Below are 25323 nucleotides of genomic sequence, written 5' to 3' on the forward strand. Positions count from 1 at the left end.
TAAAATACAATTATTGCTCTAATGTCCTTTTCTTCTATTTCCAACGTGTGTGTCAATTTCAACTAGATTATTAGATTCTTCATTACGTGTCATGTTTTCCTGCTTCTTTGGCTGCTTGATATTCTTTTATTTTTATTTATTTATTTTTTTGGGGATGGAGTTTCACTCTCGTTGCCCAGGCTGGAGTGCAATTGTGTGATCTCAGCTCACTGCAACCTCCGCCTCCCAGGTACACAAGCCATTCTCCTGTCTCAGCCTCCCAAGTAGCTCAGATTACAGGCATGCACCACCATGCCCAGCTCATTTTTTTGTGTTTAGTAGAGACGGGGCTTCACCATGCTAGTCAGGCTGGTCGAGAACTCTTGACCTCAGGTGATCCACCCGGCTGCTTGATATTCTAAGATTTGATGCTGGAGCTTCGGTGTCAATGCTCAAAAGTGCCCAAAGACACTGCCTGACCTCAGTGTCTATGCACACCCAAGCCTTTGCAACAGGAGAGGTAGAGACAGCAGAGATGAGTGTGCTACAACATGCTGGTAGAGGGTACCCCAATTGTGCTTGGGGCTTCCTATGCCTCATAGAAAAATGTGCCTTCCTTAATTTTTCCCATAAGAACAACCCTACTTCATGCCCTGTCTCTCTGTCCAAACACCAGGACAGCCCTCAGACCAGTCTCAACCACCCAATGGATTGACAAAGGTCCAGACATGATTCAGTGGAGAATGCATTCTCTTGTCAACAAAGGGTTGTGTAGAAACAACTGGACATGCATATCCCCAAAGGAAAAAGATTCACCTGAACCTCAATACTGACTCAAAAACCAACTCCAAATGGATTATGCAACTAAATATGAACTATAAAACTAGAAAAAGTATAGCAGAAAATATAAGACAAAATCTTCATGACACAGTTAGGCAAAGTGTTCTTTGTTATCAATAAACACAAACCATGAAAGAAAACGTTCATAAATTCAACTTTATAAAAATTAAAAGTTTTTGCTCAACACAAGACAGTATTAAGAGAATGAGCTGCAGACTGGGAGAGAAACAGGGGAAATGACAAATGTGACAAAGGGCAAGTGTGGTAGTTACTTGCACGTGTCACTGTGACCGAGCACCAGGGTACAGGGACATTCGGCCAAATGTGATTCTGGTTGTGCTCCAGAGAGTGTTTCACATATGATTAACATCGGGATGGGCAGACCAAGTGAAGCAGATTGCTCCCCTTAACGGGGAGGGGGGGACTCATGCGATCAATCAAAGGCCAGGAGAGAATTAAGAGGCCTAATGGGAAACAAATGCTTTCCTGGGTATCCAGCTTTCCTTCCATCTTGGGAATTTCAGCCTCCATAATCTCAGAAGCAAATTCACATATGTATACACACGCTTATACATTTCATAGGTATGTGGCTAAGAGTGTATTTTTAAAAGTTCAGCCATGAGATGATCGGTGAAGCCAGCCAATGAATAAGGGTGTGTTCTTTTATATGACTCAGTCTTCTTTCGTACACGATTGAAGTTCTGCATTTGAAGTAGGAGGATAGGAGACAGGAAGTCCACCTAGAATGATAACAGCTGAATTTCTCAACAGACACTTCAAAGCCCTAGGGGTTAACTTAGAGAGTCAAAAATCCCACCCATAACCCTGCCCCTAAACACCAGGGCTAGGGAACACTGTGGCCTTCAGGTGATTTTCTTATCTGGGTCTGGGAGCCACACAAGGGCAGAGGGAGCAGGAAACACTATGCAAATCGAGGCCAGGACAGCAGGGAGGGCCTGTTCATGACAGAACACAGGTAAAATTCTCCTCAGAAAGAGCATGTGGAGAAACACAGATCATGCCTGAGACCTGCTGGATTAGAGCACTGGCTACTGGGGAATTGAAAGGAAGGGGCTTCACCGTGCAGGGGACCAGAGGTGCCAGTCTTGGAAATGCAGAATTGCTGCGAGATGGGGAGGCATGGACAAAGGAAGCATCCTCTGAGACTCATGGTGAAGAGAACAAACAAATGAAGTAACTGGCAGAAATTAAAGGTCCTATAGAACAGAATAGAATCCCACAACGAGAACATACACCATGTATGTCCTGCAAGGAAGACAATATCTCCTAAAAACGCAAGAAAAATCATTTTGGGCAAGCACCTTATATCCACTAATGCGATCCATGTATCAAGACCGTGAGGAAGATTAAACATGCTAAACTCAGCGAGACCTGATTCCCTCATGAGGACTCTGTTGAGGATGAGTACCACTCAGCAAGTGATGACTGTGACATTCACTTTTGAACAGCTCATGAGCATTAATATATTTAATTGTGGATCTAAACCAAAAACCAAGGTGCGGGCAAGATGACAACCACAGAGTGTCACTGCTATATGTTTAGGTTCAAATACTATTATGAGAAGTGGCCGGTAAAGGAGGTAGGAAAAAGAAAACACATCATGTAATTGACTGTCATATGGAAATATTTGACGTTGAAAGTCATAATTTAAAACGTATAAACCAAATATTAGAAGTGTGTCTAGTTCAAAGGGGGGAAAACTGTGAAACATTTTTAGTCAATATCAAACATGAGCTACACAACCCTTCCTAAATGCCAGAGGCACACACAGACACACACACACACACTCTCACAAAGAATATAAATAACTAGAACCAAGAAATGGAGTAAATACATTCTGCTTCATATGGTAAACATAGCCTACAATGTGGAAGAGATTAGAAAATAAACAGGGAAATGAAAATGTTTTTATTAATTCGCATCAGTACCCACCAAAACCAACCAGCATAACAAAAGATTATAACACTGAATGTAAAAAACAATCCAACAGTCCAGAGTGATAGGCAAAAGTTTTTAATCGTATAGATTAAAATGACTTTGGAGGAAAATTAAAACTCAGGCAGAGAATGTTTTTTTTTGAACAATAGACACTAGCAAAAACAAAGGCCCAGTAAAAATTGAGACAGAACATTTCCAGTGTAGAGATATGAATATAAGAATAGACACAGGCAGGGATGATTAATAAATGATAAAATGTTTAGAGGATGATCATTGGAATACAGGACGTTTATACTTTTAAAAACCACTCTCCCAAATACTTCATTATAAGTAAGGTGTCTCTAAAAGGGATAGATCTCCTAGACCCCTCCTTAACCAAATAACCAGTCCTGATATCATGATAATGCTGATAGACAAACTAGACCTTCTCTGCCCACAGATGGGCTGAGGTTGGAAACTCACAGTATTGACTCTGCAGTGTACTTGACAAAACGTTTAGGCTGAATTTAATCATGAAGACATTTTCAGACAACTTCAGAATGTAGACCATTGAGCCAGACAGCTGACCTGTCCTCTGCAAACAAGTCCATGTCACCACAATCAATGACAACAACAAAAAGATGAGGAAATATTTGGGGTTCAAAATAAGTAAAGAAATGTAGCTACATTATCATTTACTTTTTTTGAACCCAAAATATCCCTCCTCCTTTCTGTTGTGTGATTCGTGGTGACGTGGACTGTGTGAAGGAGACAGGTCAGTTGTCCTGCTCAGCGTTCTACATTCTGCAGTTGTCTGGTGATTACCTCCTATGAAACTCAGGCTAAGTGTTTTCTGCAAGAACATGGCATTGTTCATATTCTGCACTGGCAGAGTCCCGGGTGACATGCTGTCTCTTGCCAGCGGCTCCTGACTCCTGTTCTTTATAGGATGGAATTGAAAGGAGCAGGGCTAAGGCCTCTCAATGCTGTTTGTCCATCTAGCTGTGGTCTTCCTAAGTATTGATATCAATTGGAGGCTGAAGGACTATGGCTTCTCTACTCAAAGGAGCCTAGTGGGGTAACAATTGTCAAGAGCAGTCAGTGGTTCTGAAATACAATCCTCAGCCAAGGATCCCCCCTGTGTTACAGATGGATCAGCTAAAACAAACCAACGCTGATGATACAAAGAATGGGGTTAGGTTCATTGAAACCAGGGTAACACCTTAGGATGAGCTAAACACAAAGATGACACTGACCTTGAGCAGGTATAGAAGCTCAGAGACATGCCTGCAAAATGAAATCCCTGAGGAATTTTGTAGCTACCCAGAGATATCTGGTTCAAATTAGAATGTCTGGCAGATCACTCCCGGCATGTGCTACATAGTCATGTGAACGTGTCACAGCTAACTTGGGTCCAATGTCTTCAGACTGAGCACAGGTGGCCACTGGCATGGTCTCAGAATAGGAATAGAGCCACGCCCACTTTCCCATCCTATGTCTGGGCTTCCAAAGGGAACTACAGTTTCATTCAAACCTACATGTGCCTATAGGTCCTGCCTGCAGCAATGACATCTCTCAGCTTAGTAAGGGCTACTTAGTGTGGGAATATGACTCCCATCTGGAAGACCAGGTGGTGCCTTATCACCGTCAAAGTAAAAAACCTATTGTCCATGTCAAGGGCCAAGCTGATGTGTTGTTCATCAAATGAGTAAAAGGCACTTCTGTAGTGCTGGAATGAGGCATGTAGTTCAAAGTAAGTTGAAGTAGTCGAATAACATCTATCCAGTGAGTCCTGCAAGACTTCAGGCTCTTCTGCTTCCATCAGCACCCCATCGAGCCTGGAAAAGGAGACAAAACTAAAGAAGCAGCCAGGGAAAATCAGACACCACAGAGCCCCAACTAGATTTCAGGGGTAACATAAGGAAGTGGTTAAAAAAGGAAAAGCATAGATCCATTAATGAGGTAAAAATATTATTGCCTTTATGTTGGGATAGAACAGAGTCAGGTAGAAAACAGTGAAAGAGAAAGACAGAGACAGAGAGAGAGACAGAGACAGAGACAGAGAGAGAAAGAGAGAGAGAGAAAGTTAGCTCAGTGAATTGGCCAGGCGACACACTGATAAGGGAGTAAAAGGACACTCTGAGTTAGTGCCCTCTTGACACACAGCAAACAGTGATCATGAGAAGAGTGAGCTCAATAGTTTTCCATCAAGTGTGCTTAAAATTCCATGCAGTCGCCATAAGGGTACAAATTCTGAGGTATGGTCAACCTATGGTATATTAGTAAATGATAAGAGGAGGAAGAAATGGAAACCTAAACATCTACTGCAATGAAAACCAATAGCAATGTCAGTAGGAGTAATTCAGCCTTCATTGAAAACATGAAATCAAACACAGTGTTTTCCCTGGATCTGTTGTCTCCAGGTGTTAACACAGAATTAAGCGACCACAATTGCTGAAAGTTACCTGGGGCATGGTAGGTTTTGATCTTCTTCCCCTTCTTGGTACTTTTCAATTTCTGCAATAAATTCAGACATGGACAGACACATTAAGCTGATTCCCCTACACACATAACATTCCACTGCCTAATCCTCACACACGGACCTCAGGCTCCTCGGCATAAGAATAGGACACTGTGAGAGATATATTTCAGGAGGCCTGAAGGCTGGTCATGATAGAGATTCCTTGGTTTTTGTCCCAGAAACTAAGGGTAAAGTGTTCCTATTCTGGTAGATCATTATCCCAATACCATTTGTCCCAAGTTTCTGCAAATGGTTATGCCATATTTTTCCAATCAATTTAAAGCAAATGCCCTCAAATGATTTCTAGGAGAAAAACCACAATATTCAGCCCTGTCTCATCAAATACTCAGATCGTTCATGGTTGTGAGGATTTTAGACACTGAAATGAGAGTGAGAAAGGAAATCTACAAACCCTTGAGTCAAAATCATAGTTCTCTGAATTTGTCCCATCTGCCCAGGTCCAGTGCCTTGAGAGTAGAATCAGAGTGCCACAGGTATGGCCTGAGACTAGGAAGAGAGCCACGCTCACTCACCCATCCCATGTTTGGGCTTCCGGTTAGAACTAGAGTTTCATTCAACCTACATGTGCCTATAGGTCTTCAGTGCAGCAATGACATCTCTCAGCTCAGTAACGGCCTCTTGGAGCAGGAATATGATCTCTATATGGAAAACTCAGTGGATCCTTATCACCTTCATAGAAAGGTACTCACCATCCACGTCAAGAGAAAAGCCAATGTGTTGTTCCTCCAATGAGTAAAAGCAACTTCCGTAGGGCTGGCATGAATCAGGCAGTTCTAGATAACTAGAAGGAGTCGAATAACATCTCTCCAGTGAGTCCTGCAAGTCCTCAGGCTCTACTACCTCCAGCAGCTCTCTGCTGAGCCTGGAAAAGTAGAAAATGTAAAGAATAAGCCAGGGGAAATCAGACACAGCAGAGCCCCAACTGGATTTCATGGGTAGCACAAGGAAGTGGTTAAAAAAGAAAAAGGATACATCCATTAATGAGGTAACAAATTATTGCCTTCAGTTGGGATGGAACAGGGCCAAATAGAAAAGAATGAAACAGAAAGACAGACAGAGAGACAAAGAGACAGAGGCAGAGAGAGAGAGAGCTTAGTGAGTTGTCCAGGTGACACACTGATGAAGGAGTACAGGACACTCTGAGTTAGTGCCCTCAGGACACACAGCATACAGTGATCATGAAAAGACTGTGCTCAATAATTTTCCATAAAATGTGCTCTAGTTTCCATGCAGTCACCATGAGGATACAGCTTTTGAAGTATGGTCGACCTACGGTAGGTTAGTAAATGATAAGGGGAGGAAGAAACGGAAACCTAAATATCTACTGCAATGAAAACCAACAGCAATGTGAGTAGGAATAATTCAGGCTCGGTTGAAAAGATGTAATCGATAATGTCGGCCTGCTCTGCTTTCCCTGAACCAGGAGTCTCCAGGTGTCAACACGGAATTAGCTGTTGACAATTGCTCAGACTTACCTGGGGCATGGTGGGCCTTGGTCTTCTTCCTCTTCTTGGTCCTTTTTAATTCCTGCAATAAATTCAGACAGGGACAGACAAAATAAGCCAATTCACCTACATCCATAACAGTCCACTGTCTAATCCCCACACAGGGACCTCAGGCTCCTCAGCATGAGAACAGGACAATGTGAGAGATATACTTCAGGAGGCCTCAAAGCCAGTCAATAGAGATTCTTTGGTTTGCATCTCAGAACCAAGGGTGAAATGTCCCTATTCTGGTAGACAGTTATCCCAAAATCATTTATCCCAAGTTTGTGCAAACAGTTATGCCTTATTGTTCCCATCAATTCAAAGAAAATGCCCCAGATGATTTCTAGGAGGAAAACTGCAGTATTCAGCCCTGTCTCATCAAATGCCCAGCTCATTCATGGTTACAAGACACTGAAATTAGAATGAAGGAGGAAATCTACAAACCCTTGAGTCCAAATCATTGTTCTGTGAATTTTTTACATCTGCCTGGGTCCAGTGTGCTGAGAGTGGGCTCAGGTTGCCACAGGCATGGCTGGAGACTAGGAATAGAGCCATGCGCACTGACCCATTTCATGTCTGGGCTTCCAACTGAAACTACAGTTTCATTACAACCTCTATGCGCCCACAGGTCCTGCCTGCGGCAATGACATCTCTCGGGTCAGTAAGGGCCACTTGGAACAGGAATATCACCCCTATCTGGAGGACCAGGTGGAGTCTTATCACCTTCATAATAAGGTACTCACTGTCCACGTCAAAAGCCAAGCCAAGGTGTTGTTCCTCCAGTGAGTAAAAGGCACTTCTGTAGGGCTGGCATAAGTCAGGCAGTTCAAGATACCCACAAGGAGTTGAATAAAATCTATCCAGTGAGTCCTGCAAGACTTCAGGCTCTTTCTCATCCAGCAGCTCCCTGCTGAGCCTGGAAAAGTAGGAAAAGTAAAGAATAAGCCAGGGGGGATCAGAAACCACACAGCCCCAGCTAGATTTCATGGGTAACATAAGGAACTGTTTGAAAAGAAAAAGGACAGATCTACTAATGAGGTAAAAAATTATTGCCTCCAGGTTGGGACAGACCAGGGCCAGGTAGAAAAGGATGAAAGAGAAAGACACACACACACACACACACACACACACACACACATTGAGAGAGAGAGAGAGAGCGAGAGAGATAGTGAGCTCAGTGAATTGGCCAGGTGACATACTGATGAGGGAGTCAAAGAACACTCTATATTAGTGCCCTCAGGACACACAATGAAGAGTGATCATGAAAAGAGTGGGCTCAATAATTTTGCATAAAATGTGCTCAAGCTTCCCTGCAGTCACCATGAGAATACAGCTTTTGAGGTATGGTCAAACTTCACTAGGTTAGTAAACGATAAGGATAGGAAGAAATGGAAACCTAAACATTTACTGTAATGAGAACCAAAATCAACGTCAGTAGACATAATTCAGACTTGTCTGACAAGATGAAATCATTACTTTCAGCATGTACTGTTTTCCCCGGACTTGGCGTCTCCAGGTGTCAACATCAAATTAACTGTCCACAATTTCTCAGACTCACCTGGGACCTGTGGCCTCTTGGTCATCCTTTTTCACTTGATCACACCAATGTCCTGCAAATAAATTCAGACAGGGCATCTTACATGAAGCAGTTCTTCCTTGCACACAAAAACATTCCTCTGTCCAATCCTAACTCAGGGACATAAGTCTTCTCAGTGTAAGAACAGGAGACTTTGAGAGAAATATACCAGGAGGCCTGAGGCCAAGTCTTGAGAGAACTGACTTGGTTCCTTTCATGAGCCTTGGGCAAAATTCCCCTGTTCTGGAATGTGATCTTCCCAGTGTGCTCTGTCCTAGGTTTGTGTACACAAATGAGCAATGTTTTTCCCAATAGATTTGAGGCAAATCGTTCTAATGCCTCGTAGGAGAGATACTGCAATATTCAGGCTTCTCTCATCAAATACCGAGGATTTCATAGTTTATGAGATTGTGGACACTGAGATTTGATGGAAGGGTGCGATGTACCAGCTCTTGAGTCAAAATGAGACTTGGTTCTACGCAGAAGCATCAGCTATCATGGCTTTTGTGGGTGAAAAGTCAGCCATTTATCTAGAAAACATACCAGCAAGATGATGGACAGATGAGCTAAAACAAGCCAACTAAAAGACACAGAAAATGGGGATAAATTCAGTGAAACCTGGGTCACATCTTGCACGGAGAGGTAGGCAAGGGTGACACCGCCCTTGGGCAGGTAAAGAACCACACAGACATGCTTTGGGAACAAAACTCATAAAGAACTTTGTCGCTGGCAAGAGACATTTAATTCAGGTGAGCTGATCTGATAGACAACTCCTGGACATGTGCTGCATAGCTTGGTGTGAGTTTGCCACACCTGCCTTGAGTTCAATGTCATGCCAATCGGTCCAGGGTGGCAAGGGCATGGCTGAGACTAGGAAGAGAGCAAAGCTCACTGACCCACCCCATGCCTGTGCTTCAGACTTGATTCCAGAGTGATTGAAATCTACACTGATATATAGGTTCCACCCACAGTGATGGCAACTCTCAGCTCAACCAGGGGCGCAAGGCCCAAAGATTATGGGGTCTACCTGGGACATGAACTGGAGCTTTATCACCTTCACAATGGAGTACTCACTGCCTATGTCAAGAGCCAAGCCGACTTGCTGTTCCTCTACTGAGTGAAAGGTGCTCCTGTCAGACTGGTATGAGGCAGACATGTCAGGAGAAATTGAGAGAGTCGAATCATCTTCATCCCAGGACTCCTGGGGGGCTTCCTCCTCTTCAGACTCCTGCAGATTCCTGATAAGCCAGGCAGGACAGGGTTGACAGAAGACATAACCAACAGAGATTAGACGACAAACCTTCCAGATGATCTGATGGGAGACAGAATGGAGTGCTCACAGAAACCAAAGGCATTTTTCCTTCAAGAGAAATAAAACTATCCTTCTAAATGCAGGCTGGAGGTTGACTGCTCTGAGGACTGAACAAAAATGGGCAGCATGTGCTCAGTACATTTGCCACAGATCAGCCAATGCAGGGCACCCAGACTCTCTCTGTAAACTACTATCACGACTTGCAGCACAGAGAACTAACACAGGGCTTCAACTACTTTGTATAAATTGGGTTGAATTTTACATGCAGCATTGAAGTGAACAGAGCTCTTGAGGCAGTGCAGACACAGATCTTGCGTATTAAGCATCCCCTTTTTAAAATATTTTGATATAATATGCTTATTTTTTCAATTTCTTTGCTTACACAAATACTAGCAAACATACTAACAAAAAATAAGCAGAAAGCATATATACATTCTCTCCCTGGTTTTAAACACATGGGAGAGAACAGGTGACACCAAGAAATCCCTGTTTGAAGGTCTGGAGTGGACCTCCAGCAAACTCCACCAGACCTGCAGCTGAGGGACCTCACTGCTAAAAGGAAAACTAACAAACAGAAAGGAATCAACGTCAACAAAAGGACATCCACACCAAAACCCCATCTGTAGTCACCAGCATCAAAGACCAAAGGTAGATAAAACCACAAAGATGTGGACAAACTGGGGCAGAAAAGCTGAAAATTCCAAAAACCAGACAACTGCTTCTCCTCCAAAGGATCACAGCTCCTCACTAGCAATGGAACAAAGCAGGACGGAGAATAACTTTGATGAGCTGACAGAAGTAGGCTTCAGAAGTCGGTAATAACAAAATTCTCCGAGCTAAAGGAGGATGTGCAAACCCATCGCAAGGAGGCTAAAAACCTTGAAAAAAGATTGGACGAATGGCTAACTTGAATAAACAATGTAGAGAAGACCTTAAATGACCTGATGGAGCTGAAAGCCATGGCACGAGAACTACGTGACGCATGCACAAGCTTCAGTAGCCGATTCGATCAAGTGGAAGAAAGGGTATTAGTGATTGAAGATCAAATTAATGAAATGAAGTGAGAAGAGCAGTTTAGAGAAAAAAGAGTAAAAAGAAATGAACAAACCCTCCAATAAATATGGGACTATGTGAAAAGGCCAAATCTACATTTGATTGGTGTACCTGAAAGTGACGGGGAGAATGGAACCAAGCTGGAAAACACTCTTCAGGATATTATCCAGGAGAACTTCCCCAACGTAGCAAGGCAGGCCAACATTCAAATTCAGGAAATACAGAGACCACCACAAAGATACTCCTCGAGAAGAGCAACTCCAAGACACATAATTGTCAGATTCACCAAGGTTGAAGGAAGGGAAAAATGTTAAGGGCAGCCAGAGACAAAGGTCGAGTTACCTACTAAGGGAAGCCCACCAGACTAACAGTGGATCTCTCTGCAGAAACCCTACAAGCCAGAAGAGAGTGGGGGCCAATATTCAACATTCATAACGAAAAGAATTTTCAACCCAGAATTTCATATCCAGCCAAACTAAGCTTTCATAAGTGAAGGAGAAATAAAATCCTTTACAGACAAGCAAATGCTGAGAGATTTTGTCACCACCAGGCCTGCCTTACAAGAGCTCCTGAAGCAAGCACTAAACATGGAAAGGAACAACCACTACCAGCCAGCCACTGCAAAAACATGCCAAATTGTAAAGACTATCAATGCTAGGAAGAAAGTGCATCAACTAACAGGCAAAATAACCAGCTCACATCATCATGAAAGGATCAAATTCACACATAACAATAGTAACCTTAAATGTAAATGGGTTAAATGCCCCAGTTAAAAGACACAGACCGGCAAATTGGATAAGGAGTCAAGACCCATCTGTGTGCTGTATTCAGGAGACCCATCTCACGTGCAGAGACACACATAGGCTCAAAATAAAGGGATGGAGGAAGATCTACCAAGTAAATGGAAAACAAAAAAAAGCAGGGGTTGTAATCCTAGTCTCTGACAAAACAGACTTTAAACCAAGAAAGATCAAAAGAGACAAAGAAGGCCATTACATAATGGTAAAGGGATCAATTCAATATGAAAAGCTAACTATCCTAAATGTATATGTATCCAATACAGGAGCACCCAGATTCATAAAGCAAGTCCTGAGAGACCTAAAAAGAGACTTAGACTCCCACACAATAATCATGGGAGACTTTAACACCCCACTGTCAATATTAGACAGATCAATGAGACAGAAGGTTCACAAGGATATCCAGGACTTGAACTCAGCTCTGCACCAAGTAGACCTAATAGACATCTACAGAACTCTCCACCCCAAATCAACAGAATATACATTCTTCTCAGCATCACATCACACTTATTCCAAAATTGACCACATAGTTGGAACTAAAACACTCCTCAGCAAATGTAAAAGAACAGAAATCACAACAAACTGTCTCTCAGACCACAGTGCAATCAAATTAGAGCTCAGGATTAAGAAACTCACTCAAAACCACACAACTACCTGGAAACTGAACAACCTGCTCCTGAATGACTACTGGGTAAATAACGAAATGAAGGCAGAAATAAAGATGTTCTTTGACACCAATGAGAACAAAGACACAACATACCAGGATCTCTGCGACACATTTAAAGCAGTGTGGAGAGGGAAATTTCTAGCACTAAATGCCCACAAGAGAAAGGAAAGATCTAAAATCAACACCTTAACATCACAATTAAAAGAACTAGAGAAGCGAGAGCAAACAAATTCAAAAGCTAGCAGAAGGCAAGAAATAACTAAGATCAGAGCAGAACTGAAGGAGATAGAGACACAAAAAACCCTTCAAAAAAATCAGTGAATCCAAGAGCTGGTTTTTTGAAAAGATCAACAAGAAATCCCTGTTTGGCTAGTTCACCTGGCTCATCTGATTGCAAGTTCCTATCTTGAGAGGATTATGAATTAAAACCACCACAAGGGCCACAAATAATGGACAACATTGTTAATAAGGACAACTTGTAGCTGGGTGAATGGAAGAAAAAGTTCTATTCATTGCTTCCTCATTTTCTCTAAATCTACAATCTCCAGCTGCCACTACTGAATTAACAGCCCACAATTCCACAGGATTACCTGGGAGACACTGGACCTTTTTCTTCCTCTTCTTCATGATCACTTTCATTTTCTGGAAATAAATTCAGAGAAGCAGGTCACATTAAGCAATTCACACATCACATATGACCAAATCAGTGTCCAGTCATTGCACAAGGACATAACTATTCTCAGTGCAATAATATGGATTCTGACAGGAGTATTCTAGAGTGCCCTAGATCAAGTCTGGTGAGTAGTAGATGACCCTGCTTTCCAGACCCACAGGCCAAAACTTCCCTCTACAGGTAGACCATAATGCCACATTCCCTGCCTGAGTCTATGCAAAGTTAAACAAAAATCTTCCCCCAAAATCGCCAACAATTTGTCAAACAATTTTCTAGGAGTGTTGTTGCAATACTGACTTATATCACCAGGTAACATGGACATTAAATGTTTAGAGGGATCTACACATGAAACTCGACTGACAGATAAATTCTAATAACTTTTGCATTAAAAAGAATCTGTGATTTGGGAGGTCAAGGAAGGTGAATCATTTGAGGTCATGAGTTCAAGACCAGCCTGGTCAACATGGGGGAACGCTGTCTCTAATAAAAATACAAAAATTAGCCAGATGTGGTGCTGAGCACCTGTGGTACCAGCGACTCAGGAGGCTGAGGCAGGAGAATCACTGGAACCTGGGAGGCAGAAGTTGCAGCAAGCCAAAATGGAGCCACTGCACTACAGCCTGGGTGACAGAGCGAGACTCCATCCCCCCCCAAAAAAAGAGAGACAATCTGTGAGGCTACAAAGAAACATTGGATCAGCCATTGCATTGATGGGGTGGAGAACCAGGATACAGCCTTGCTTTATGGAACTATATCAGCAAAGTAAAAAAGAAAAGTTTCCGTCCTGATTTCAAGGTGACTGTGCAGCTAACCAAGCTGACTTAAAGGAGATCAAGATTAAAGCTGAGAGCAGTAAAGCCTGGGGAACAATACTTCCAAATACAAATGCAAGGCCGCCAGTCTCCTTAAAAAGGCATAGAAACTCCATGGACATTGTTCAGGGACAGACGACTTAATCACAGGTGACAAGAGATACTGAATCGAAGCTACGAGGCCTCACAGATACTTCCTGTGTACCTGCTGCACTCAGGTGACTATGACATTGTCACACTTGTCTAGGGTCCAGGAATTTGACACTTGGTACTGGGAGACAAAGGCATGACATGAGCTGAGAAGGACAGAAAATCTCCCTGATGTCTCTGTTTAGAATCCCATCATAGATATCATTAAAACAAATTTGTGTGTAGAGAGCGTCTCTTCAGAGTTTATCATCCCCAGCATAGGAAAAGCTGTGAGACAAAGGAAAATAGAGGCTACCTGGGATAATGCACACAGCATCCAACCATTCATCATGAGAGAATGAGTCAATGAGAGTTGAGTCGAACTGGTTTGCCTCAAATGTGATTTTGGTGTTCCCGTGAGGCTGGTTGGACTCACAAGGGCCGTGGCTATTTGAACAAGTGACGACACATTCCTCCAGTGAGTCCTCAGGGACTTCCTTTTCTTCAGCCTTCTGCACCTCCCTGATGAGCCAGGTGGGATAGAGATGACAGAAGACTAAACACACAGGGATTGGACCCCAGGGAGTCCTAGCTGGTTTTGACAGGAGGCATTAAGAAAGTGGCCCCAGAAAGCAAACAGGAGGTTCCCTTTCAGAGGGAACAGGCAATCCTCTTCTCTCTGCAACAGAGCATGGCTGCCATGGGAGCCAGAGAGGAAGACAGCAACCGGTGTTCATTGAACTGGACAGACAGGAGCCGAGGAGGATGAAGACTCAGCTATCCCTGAACGGCACAGACATGACACCCGCCACACACAGAGAAACACAACAGCTGCCACACCCTGTGTCCAAGCTGGGTTGAGTTTCACATACTGTGGCCAAGGGAATGCAGGCTTTCGGCCCATCGTAGATGCCAGAGAGGGTGTGCCTCCTAGACCTTTTTCATATGTTACAACCCATTACTTGCTCCCGATTATTCAGTGTTACCTGGGGGTACATAATTCCTGCACTTTCTCAGCCTCCTCAACTTTAACATCTTCATCCTCATCTTCGTCATTTTCTGTAAATACAGATGTGTTCTTTCAGATATTTCCCACTTCACACTCTACAAGCACAGTCAGTCCAATGTGTACACAGACATCAACATCAAGGCATGGTCACTGTTCAACTGAAAGCTCTCATGTTTTCTCTTTAACAAAATGCCCTGGCATGGTTTCCTGATCCATCAGGCAATGCATTTCTGATCCGGAGGGCCACCATCAAGATGTGGCCAAATATGGAAAAGATCTTTTGCTCCCCATATGATGGAGGCTTCTACAGCCTCTCTCTCGACTTTGGCAGCTGTCCCCCCCCATGCCACTACAGGTCTGATTCCCAGGCACAGGCTTGGTGTCCTGTCACAGTTCACATTTCAAACATAATTCTTTCTCTTAGGAGAGGACAAACTTGTCCTACAGTCCTCTATGCATCAGGAGACTTCACAGGCCCTCCAGGTGGCTTCTGTCCTGTTATTCACGGACAGTCTCTCCATGGGGAGTGCTCCAGTCTCAAGCACTTCCTACCACCAAATGCCCCCACATCAAGTGCCTTCTCCAACACCACACGGTGAGGGGCTTTATCTCATTTTGAAAAGCAGTCGTAAGCGTTCCCACATTTGGATGCTTCAGACCCTTGCAAGAGACAATTTGCCTGCCTTTGCAGATGGAGACAGAGAAACTCAGGAAGGATAAATCACTCACTCACGGACAGTTTCTAAGAACATTGCCAAAGAGACAGCCTGGGAACCTGCCTTCTGAGTCCAGAGCTCTTTTCACTCTAACAAGCACCCTCCTGTCACAGCCTCCTTCCTGTCCTTTAAAACTAGAAACGTGCTGCTTCTTGCTCCAAAGACCACCTTCCATCAAGGAAGGAGGGACATTTGCAATACTGTGACCTCCAACCCCATGGGTTTCCCATCTCTATTCTTATCCAGGAAGTCCTGGTCATGTCACGGCCACATATGTTTAGTGGGAAAAAACACCACCGATACAACTGTCATTGTGAAAGTATGGAGGTCTGGAGTCTCTCATAAGCCTGGGGTTTTCACTCATCAGGGCCTATGGCCACATTACCTGGGCTGAGCTTTTGGACGAGGTGCTGTGCCAGCCTACATCCCTCAGCCAGCTCTTCTCGGAGGTCCCGTCCCTGGGAGTTGTCCGGCTCATCCAGAGTGAGGAGGGCCTGGAGATGCTGTTTCAATGAGCGGGAGGCATCTCTCCCTTCCTGTAACTTCTCCCCTAATCGGGTAAGCTCTCGTTCATGAGAGTGAACCAGGATTTTATATTGCCTAAGGTGAGAGAGTAGAGAAAATTTAACAGTGGAAAGGGATGAGCGATCAGTTCCAATATTGTGACACAGATGTCTGAGACAATGTCCTCAAGGAGACCTCCAAGCAGAAGACCAGCACGTGTGTAAAGAAATGTCTGTGCCAAAGAGAAAGAATAAAAAATGGTTCACAGGCTTCCTCTACATGAGAGAGGGCTCCTGGAAGACCCTCCACGATGTTGCATTCATCTTTCTCTTCTGTCAACAAAAGTAGGTGTCTTCCTAATTCAGTTTCAAAAACACATCCATCCTTTCAGTTCCTCACTCTGGCCATGGACATTTCCACGTGAATATACACATAGTGCATCTTGCAGCGACTAGATACAAAGCCATGGACAGAAATGAGGCTAGGTGCAGATGGGGCCAATTGAAAAGATGAAAGTAAAGAATGACAGGCTCGAGAAGGCAACATTGATTGAGTGAAAGGATGAGAAGCCACAGTCAGTCAGGAGGTGATTCTGACTAAGGGTAAGTGGGGTGGTGATGGCACATCAGTTTGAGTATACTGAATGCTGCTGGCTGGTTCCCACTCCTTCGATTAATTTTGTGTTATGCGCATTTCACCTCAACAACTACTTGTTTGAAAAACAGAAAATAAGGCTCTGAGAAACAACTGCAACCCATAACTTATTATTGTCCTTGTTCTCTGCTTGATAAATCTTTGTGTGTCGTGAGCCTGCCATGGCAATTCCTGCCCTTCCGCTGGCCCAGCTTAGCTCTGATTTCTCCCTGCCGAGCTGCTGTACTTCAGAGATGTACACACCTGCCCACCTGCCTGACCCCACGGGGCCCGCTCACCTGAGCTCCTCAGCTTGCCCGAGCTGCTCTGCAAGCTTCTCTTCCTTGAACAGCCGCTCATCCCTCAGCATAGATTTGAGGAGGTCTTTGCAGTCTTCATACTCTGAGAAAAGACAGACACGCCTGCCTCAGTGAAAGGCTGGACATGCTGCTCTGGTCACTGCCTACAGGGCAGGAGCCAGGTCCATCCCAAGGACAAAACTGTGCCCACTACCAGGCTCTAGGCAGGGATTTCCACATCTTTACTCTTCAGTCTCCCGATTTTCTGGCATCTGATCCTCCAAAATTTAGAGACGAAGAAAGAGAAACTCAAGGCACATCAAGGAAGTTGACAAGATGATTCAACCACAACGAAGTGGAGTCAGAATTCACAGCCCCTGAGGTCTGACTCTGAATGTGGGGCCACTTTCCCAAGCCTTGCAGCCTCTCCTCTAAAACACTGCACTGAGGCATGAAGTAGTGATTTCTTGTACAGTCGGGAAGGCCCTTCGGACTACGGGACTGATGGTTTCCCTTTTACTGGGAAATTCAACGACAAATACATCAAAGATCTTAAACATCTTTGATTTTTAAATCATATCTTCAGATGTGATTTTAAGAATCACATCTGAAGCATAAAGTATGAGACATAAGACCATAAGGCCATGAAGGAAATCTGCCCAAATACTTATAAGGTTTGTGTTAATTTAGAAACAGTAGAAAGAAGAACTAAGAGATACGCCAATAAACGTTGTAAGAGATTGACAAGAAATAGCTCATGTAATTCACTGCAGCAATTTACAGAGGTAGGTATTTCTCTAGTACCCTATGTACAGATGAGGAAACTGAGGGACAGACAAGACAAGCAACTAGGATGGAGCCGAGAAGACAGGCTCAGGGTCCCTGCTCTGCACGCTGCACTGCTACTTCCACATATTCTCGGGTGCGATCTTTCTTCCCCTTTAGGAACAAGAGCCTGTGACCCAGGAAGCAGGACTTCCCTCTCACCAGGGAACTCTCTGCTTTTCTTTTGATCAGTCTTGCCCTGTCACCCAGGCTGGAGTGCAATGGCCTGTTCTTGGCTCACTGCAAACTCTGCCTCCTGGGTGCAAAGGATTCTCCTGCCTCAGCCTCCGGAGTAGCTGGGATTACAGGCGCCCACCACCATGCCCAGCTAATGTTTATATGTTTAGTAGAGATGGGGTTTCTCCATGTTGCCCAGGTTGGTCTCAAACTCCTGACTTCGTGATCCCCCCGCCTCAGCCTCCCGAAGTGCTGGGATTACAGGAGTGAGCTACCGTGCATGGCCCCTACTCCCCGCTCTTGATGCTGTCACTTATAGATACCACAGGTTCTATTAGGAGCAGACTCCTCTTGAACTCCCTCAGAGCGGGTACTGTGTACTATCACCAAGTTTCCCTCAGGGTCCCTAGAACAGAGTTTTGCCTATTGGGCCTCAACAGAAGTTTGAACAGAATAAGGGTTCACTAGTCCCACACATTTAGAACAACAGACTAGGTGTTATTTGTCTGCCGGATCTTATATGGTACAGAGAGGATTCTTGAAAACACGATTTAGCCTCTTGGAGAAAACCAGTGGTTCTGTGCCTGTGTCCAAAATGAATAACTGCGATTTTAACTTTAGGCCCACCCCTACCTGACTGCAAACTTGGAAAGTTGCTAAATACTTTGGTACCTCTGACTTCCAAATTTAACAAAATGTGAAAATGCCCATTTCTATTTTCCTAGAAGTATGGGAAGGTTGAAATTATTTTCAATGGAGAGAGCATGTAGTTTCTCAGAGAGAAGACAGGACATCGTTCATCACTTTTGTGAAGGTGAGCCTACAGAACTTACCGTAATTATTCTGCCGGTTGGCCAGGAAGTAGGCCAGTTGAGTTACAAGAAATTTCTGTTTGAGGTTTCTGAACTGCTGTTTGTGCTCTGCCAGCTGGGGGCGCGATTTCCTGTTGATTTCTAGAATGTTCATCTCTGCCTCCTCACTGGACCAAGGGCCAGCAGACACCACCATGCTGACGTTTGTGGCAGAAGAGGTGGGGCCAGGGACTGGGGAGAAGACAACCAAGCACATGATGGATTAAAAACTGGTGAAATCAAGTAGGTTTAATCAGGACTGAGGGATGTCACTGACAGCCTTGTCCACTTCTTTGAAGATGTTGTCTCCCTGGTTTCACTCTTCTCATCTCCAGTCTTGATCTCCTTTAAGTCAACTTGTCTTAGCTACGCAGTCACCTTGAAACCAGGACATAAACCCTTCTACCTTTTCTTGCTTATAAGTTTCTAAAAAGCAAGGCTGGGCCCTGAGTTGTTGACCCCATGAGCGGCCAATGTTTCTGTGTAGCACAACAGATGGCTTTTTGTTTTTTAAATTTTTTTGTTTGTTTGGGTGCTTGGTTTTTGGTTTTCTGTTTTTTGTTTGAGATGGAGTCTCACTCTGTGGCCCAGGCTGGAGTGCAGTGGTGCTATCTCAGCTCACTGCAACCTCTTCTCCCAGGTTCAAGCGATTCTCGTGCCTCAGCCTCCCAAGTAGCTGGGATTACAGGCGCCAACCACCACGCCAGCTAATTCTTGTATCTTTAGTAGAGATGGGGTTTCGCCATGTTGGCCAGGCTGGTTTCGAACTCCTGACCTCAGGTGATCAGCCCACCTCGGCCTCCCAAAGTGCTGGGATTACAGATGTGAGCCAGCGCCCCTGGCCAGAGACTTCTTATTAATAGCTAAGACAAGCCAATGAAAAGGAGAGAGAGTCAAGCCTGAGAGTCGTGAATGAGGGTGGGAGGACACTCTGAACCGATCCTCCCACCTAAGCCTCCTGAGCAGTTGGGACTATAGGCACGCAGCACCATGCCTGGCTACTTTTTTGTATTCTTTGGAAAGATGGGTTTCACCATATTGTCCAGGCTGGTCTTGAACTCCTGAACTCAAATGATCCTCCCACTTGGGCCTCCCAAAGTGCTGTGATTATACGTGTGGGTCACGGCACCTAGCTCCATCCTAGTTTCTGACTAAACCAATATGTATGTATACAGCCTGTCCTCAGAATTGATCTTCCATAGCCTAGACAGAGGTATGAGACACAAGGAAAATAGAGGCTACCTGGGAGAAGGTTTACAGCATCCTGCCATTCATCATCAGAGGATTCACTGTCTACAACTAGAGTTGAGTCGACTTGGTCTTCCTCAAATATGATTTTGGTGTTCCCGTGAGGCTGGTTGGACTCACAAGGGCCGTGGCTATTTGAACAAGTGACGACACATTCCTCCAGTGAGTCCTCAGGGACTTCCTTTTCTTCAGCCTTCTGCACCTCCCTGATGAGCCAGGTGGGATAGAGATGACAGAAGATTAAACACACAGGGATTGGACCCCAGGGAGTCCTAGCTGGTTTTGACAGGAGGCATTAAGATAGTGGCCCCAGAAAGCAAACAGGAGGTTCCCTTTCAGAGGGAACAGGCAATCCTCTTCTCTCTGCAACAGAGCATGGCTGCCGTGGGAGCCAGAGAGGAAGAGAGCAACTGGTGCTCATTGCACTGGACAGACAGGAGCCGAGGAGGATGAAAACTCAGCTATCCCTGTACGGTACAGACATGACACCCACCACACACAGAGAAACACAACAGTTGCCACACCCTGTGTCCAATCTGGGTTGAGTTTCATATACTGTGGCCAAGGGGAATGCAGACTTTCGGCCCATCGTAGATGCCAGAGAGGGTGTGCCTCCTAGACCTTTTTCATATGTTACCACCCACTACTTGCTCCCGATTATTCAGTGTTACCTGGGGGCACATAATTCCTGCACTTTCTCAGCCTCCTCAACTTTAACGTCTTCATCCTCATCTTCGTCATTTTCTGTAAATACAGAAGTGTTCGTTCAGATATTTCCCACTTCACACTCTGCAAGCACAGTCAGCCCAATGTGCACACAGTCATGAACATCTAGGCATGGTCACTGTTCAACTGAAAGCTCTCATGTTTTCTCTTTAACAAAATGCCCTGGCATGGTTTCCTGATCCCTCAGGGAATGCATTTCTGACCTGGAGGGCCACCATCAAGATGTGGCCAAATATGGAAAAGACCTTTTGCTCCCCATATGATGGAGGCTCCTACAGCCTCTCTCTGGATTTTGGCAGCTGTCCCTCCCCATGCCACTACAGGTCTGATTCCCAAGCACAGGCTTGGTGTCCTGTCACAGTTCACATTTCAAACATAATTCTTTCTCTTAGGAGAGGACAAACTTGTCCTACAGTCCTCTATGCATCAGGAGACTTCACAGGCCCTCCACGTGGCTTCTGCCCTGTTATTCAGGGACAGTCTCTCCATGGGGAGTGCTCCAGTCTCAAGCACTTCCTACCACCAAATGCCCCCACATCAAGTGCCTTCTCCAACACCACACGGTGAGGGGCTTTATCTCATTTTGAAAAGCAGCCATAAGTGTTCCCACATTCGGATGCTTCAGACCCTTGCAAGTGACAATTTCCTTGCCTTTGCAGATGGAGACAGAGAAACTCAGGAAGGATAAATCACTCACAGACAGTTTCTAAGAACATTGCCAAAGAGACAGCCTGGGAACCTGCCTTCTGAGTCCAGAGCTCTTTTCACTCTAACAAGCACCCTCCTGTCACAGGCTCCTTCCTGTCCTTTAAAACTAGAAATGTGCTGCTTCTTGCTCCAAAGACCACCTTCCATCAAGGAAGGAGGGACATTTGCAATACTGTGACCTCCAACCCCATGGGTTTCCCATCTCTATTCTTACCCAGGAAGTCCTGGTCATGTCACGGCCACATATGTTTAGTGGGAAAAAACACCACCGATACAACTGTCATTGTGAAAGTATGGAGGTCTGGAGTCTCTCATAAGCCTGGGGTTTTCGCTTATCAGGGCCTATGGCCACCTTACCTGGGCTGAGCTTTTGGACGAGGTGCTGTGCCAGCCTACATCCCTCAGCCAGCTGTTCTCGGAGGTCCCGTCCCTGGGAGTTGTCCGGCTCATCCGGAGTGAGGAGGGCGTGGAGATGCTGTTTCAATGAGCGGGAGGCATCTCTCCCTTCCTGTAACTTCTCCCTTAATCGGGTAAGCTCTCGTTCATGAGAGTGAACCAGGATTTTATGTTGCCTAAGGTGAGATAGTAGAGAAAATTTAACAGTGGAAAGGGATGAGCGATCAGTTCCAATATTGCAACACAGATTTCTGAGACAATGTCCTCAAGGAGACCACCAAGCAGAAGACCAGCACGTGTGTAAAGAAATGTCTGTACCAAAGAGAAAGAATAAAAAATGGTTCACGGGCTTCCTCTACATGAGAGAGGACTCCTGGAAGACCCTCCACGATGTTCCATTCATCTTTCTCTTCTGTCAACAAAAGTAGGTGTCTTCCTAATTCGGTTTCAAAAACACATCCATCTTTTCAGTTCCTCACTCTGGCCATGGACATTTCCACATGAATATACACATAGTGCATCTCGCAGCGACTAGATACAAAGCCATGGACAGAAATGAGGCTAGGTGCAGATGGGGCCAATTGAAAAGATGAAAGTAAAGAATGACAGGCTCGAGAAGACAACACAGATGGAGTGAAAGGATGAGAAGCCACAATCAGTCAGGAGGTGATTCTGACTAAGGGCGAGTGGGGTGGTGATGGCACATCAGTTTGAGTATACTGAATGCTGCTGGCTGGTTCCCACTCCTTCGGTTAATTTTGTGTTATGCGCATTTCACCTCAACAACTACTTGTTTGAAAAACAGAAAATAAGGCTCTGAGAAACAACTGCAACCCATAACTTATTATTGTCCTTGTTCTCTGCTTGATAAATCTTTGTGTGTCGTGAGCCTGCCATGGCAATTCCTGCCCTTCCGCTGGCCCAGCTTAGCTCTGATTTCTCCCTGCCGAGCTGCTATACTTCAGAGATGTACACACCTGCCCACCTGCCTGACCCCACGGGGCCCGCTCACCTGAGCTCCTCAGCTTGCCCGAGCTGCTCTGCAAGCTTCTCTTCCTTGAACAGCCGCTCATCCCTCAGCATAGATTTGAGGAGGTCTTTGCAGTCTTCATACTCTGAGAAAAGACAGACATGCCTGCCTCAGTGAAAGGCTGGACATGCTGCTCTGGTCACTGCCTACAGGGCAGGAGCCAGGTCCATCCCAAGGAAAAAACTGTGCCCACTACCAGGCTCTAGGCAGGGATTTCCACATCTTTACTCTTCAGTCTCCTGACTTGCTGGCATCTGATTCCCCAAAATTTAGAGACAAAGAAAGAGAAACTCAAGGCACATCAAGGAAGTTGACAAGATGATTCAACCACAACAAAGTGGAGTCAGAATTCTCAGCCCGAGGTCTGACTCTGAATGTGGGGCTACTTTCCCAAGCCTTGCAGCCTCTCCTCTAAAACACTGCACTGGGGCATGAAGTAGTGATTTCTTGTACAGTCGGAAAGGCCCCTCGGACTATGGGACTGATGGTTTCCCCTTTACTGGGAATTTCAAGGACATATATGTCAAAGATCTTAACATCTTTGATTTTTAAATCATAACTTTAGATGTGATTTTAAGAATCACATCTGAAGCATAAAGTATGAGACATAAGACCATAAGGCCACGAAGGAAATCTGCCCAAATACTTATAAGGTTTGTGTTAATTTAGAAACAGTAGAATGAAGAACTAACAGATAGTGTTTTCTCTGTGCCAATGAACATTCTAGGAGATTGACAAGAAATAGCTCATGTAATTCACTGCAGCAAATTACAGAGGTAGGTATTTCTCTAGTACCCTATGTACAGTTGAGGAAACTGAGGGACAGACAAGACAAGCAACTTGGATGGAGCCCAGGAGACAGGCCCAGGGTCCCTGCTCTGCACGCTGCACTGCTACTTCCACACATTCTCCGGTGTGATCTTTCTTCCCTTTTAGGAACAAGAGCCTGTGACCCAGGAAGCAGGACTTCCCTCTCACCAGGGTACTCTCTGCTTTTCTTTTGACGAGTCTTGCCCTGTCGCCCAGGCTGGAGTGCAATGGCGTGTTCTTGGCTCACTGCAACCTCTGCCTCCTGGGTGCAAAGGATTCTCCTGCCTCAGCCTCCCGAGTAGCTGGGATTACAGGCGCCCGCCACTATGCCCAGCTAATGTGTGTATTTTTAGTAGAGACGGGGTTTCTCCATGTTGCCCAGGCTTGTCTCAAACTCCTCACCGCGTGATCCGCCCGCCTCAGCCTCCCAAAGTGCTGGGATTACAGGAGTGAGCCACTGTGCACGGCCCCTACTCCCTGCTCTTGATGCTGTCACTTATAGATACCACAGGTTCTATTAGGAGAAGACTCCTCTTCAAGCCCCTCAGAGCGGGTACTGTGTACTATCACCAAGTTTCCCTCAGGGTCCCTAGAACAGAGCTTTGCCTATTGGGCCTCAACAGAAGTTTGAACAGAATAAGGGTTCACTAGTCCCACACATTTAGAACAACAGACTAGATGTTATTTCTCTGCCGGATCTTATATGGTACAGAGAGGATTCTTGAAAACACAATTTAGCCTCTTGGAGAAAACCGGTGGTTCTGTGCCTGTGTCCAAAATGAATAACTGCGATTTTAACTCTAGGCCCACCCCCACCTGACTGCAAACTTGGAAAGTTGCTAAATACTTTGGTACCTCTGACTTCCAAATTTAACAAAATGTGAAAATGCCCATTTCTATTTTCCTAGAAGTATGGGAAGGTTGAAATTATTTTTAATGGAGAGAGCACTTAGTTTCTCAGAGAGAAGACAGGACATCGTTCATCACTTTTGTGATGGTGAGCCTATAGAACTTACCGTAATTATTCTGCTGCTTGGCCAGGAAGTAGGCCAGTTGAGTTACAAGAAATTTCTGTTTGAGGTTTCTGAACTGCTGTTTGTTCTCTGCCAGCTGGGGGCGCGATTTCTTGTTGATTTCTAGAATGTTCATCTCTGCCTCCTCACTGGACCAAGGGCCAGCAGACACCACCATGTTGACGTTTGTGGCAGAAGAGGTGGGGCCAGGGACTGGGGAGAAGACACCGAAACACACGATGGGTTAAAAACTGGTGAAATCCAATAAGTTTTATCACGACTGAGGGATGTCAGTAACTGAAATTCTTAACTTACTGTTGACAAAAATGTGATCAGTCCCCGCAGCACTTTAGGATCGTTAACGACAAAAACAATGTTCAAATTGCCTGAGCTCAGAGCTGTAGGCACTGCCAATAGCTCCGTCTCCAACAAGAGTGAGGAAGATCGTGGCCGGTGTGCCAGGTAACGGTCTGCAGTTGCAATAACAGAATTAGAAGGTGGGGGTGCCATGGAATCTTAGGAGCCCTGCATTCCAATTGCCCAGGCTTTGCTGAAACACAGGCACCCTGGTCT

At 45.0% G+C, this 25323-nt stretch overlaps 1 protein-coding gene across 2 annotated transcripts in view; it reads right to left on the minus strand.

Moving 5' to 3' along the window:
- Positions 1 to 2837: 2837 nt before the first annotated feature.
- The window catches only part of NBPF1 (NBPF member 1), a 50510-nt gene continuing 28024 nt past the window's right edge, over positions 2838 to 25323 (minus strand). Inside the window, exons 7-25 of one of the 2 annotated variants that reach the window (XM_063719930.1) lie at positions 25066 to 25220; positions 24754 to 24963; positions 22910 to 23012; positions 21859 to 22073; positions 20739 to 20811; positions 20062 to 20273; positions 18802 to 19011; positions 16967 to 17069; positions 15916 to 16130; positions 14792 to 14864; positions 14122 to 14327; positions 12782 to 12833; positions 9437 to 9600; positions 8345 to 8396; positions 7530 to 7702; positions 6775 to 6826; positions 5989 to 6161; positions 5223 to 5274; positions 2838 to 4595 (exon numbers count right to left, since the gene is read on the minus strand). In XM_063719930.1, coding sequence (XP_063576000.1) covers positions 4352 to 4595; positions 5223 to 5274; positions 5989 to 6161; positions 6775 to 6826; positions 7530 to 7702; positions 8345 to 8396; positions 9437 to 9600; positions 12782 to 12833; positions 14122 to 14327; positions 14792 to 14864; positions 15916 to 16130; positions 16967 to 17069; positions 18802 to 19011; positions 20062 to 20273; positions 20739 to 20811; positions 21859 to 22073; positions 22910 to 23012; positions 24754 to 24928 — 2547 coding nt within the window. In that variant the 5' untranslated portion in view covers positions 24929 to 24963; positions 25066 to 25220 and the 3' untranslated portion in view covers positions 2838 to 4351. The remainder of the gene's footprint in view (positions 4596 to 5222; positions 5275 to 5988; positions 6162 to 6774; positions 6827 to 7529; positions 7703 to 8344; positions 8397 to 9436; positions 9601 to 12781; positions 12834 to 14121; positions 14328 to 14791; positions 14865 to 15915; positions 16131 to 16966; positions 17070 to 18801; positions 19012 to 20061; positions 20274 to 20738; positions 20812 to 21858; positions 22074 to 22909; positions 23013 to 24753; positions 24964 to 25065; positions 25221 to 25323) is intronic. The other variant, XM_063719928.1, reaches the window with a different exon arrangement.

The sequence above is a fragment of the Pongo abelii genome, chromosome 1 (genome assembly GCF_028885655.2).
Source record: "Pongo abelii isolate AG06213 chromosome 1, NHGRI_mPonAbe1-v2.0_pri, whole genome shotgun sequence".
Taxonomy (NCBI): Eukaryota; Metazoa; Chordata; class Mammalia; order Primates; family Hominidae; genus Pongo; species Pongo abelii.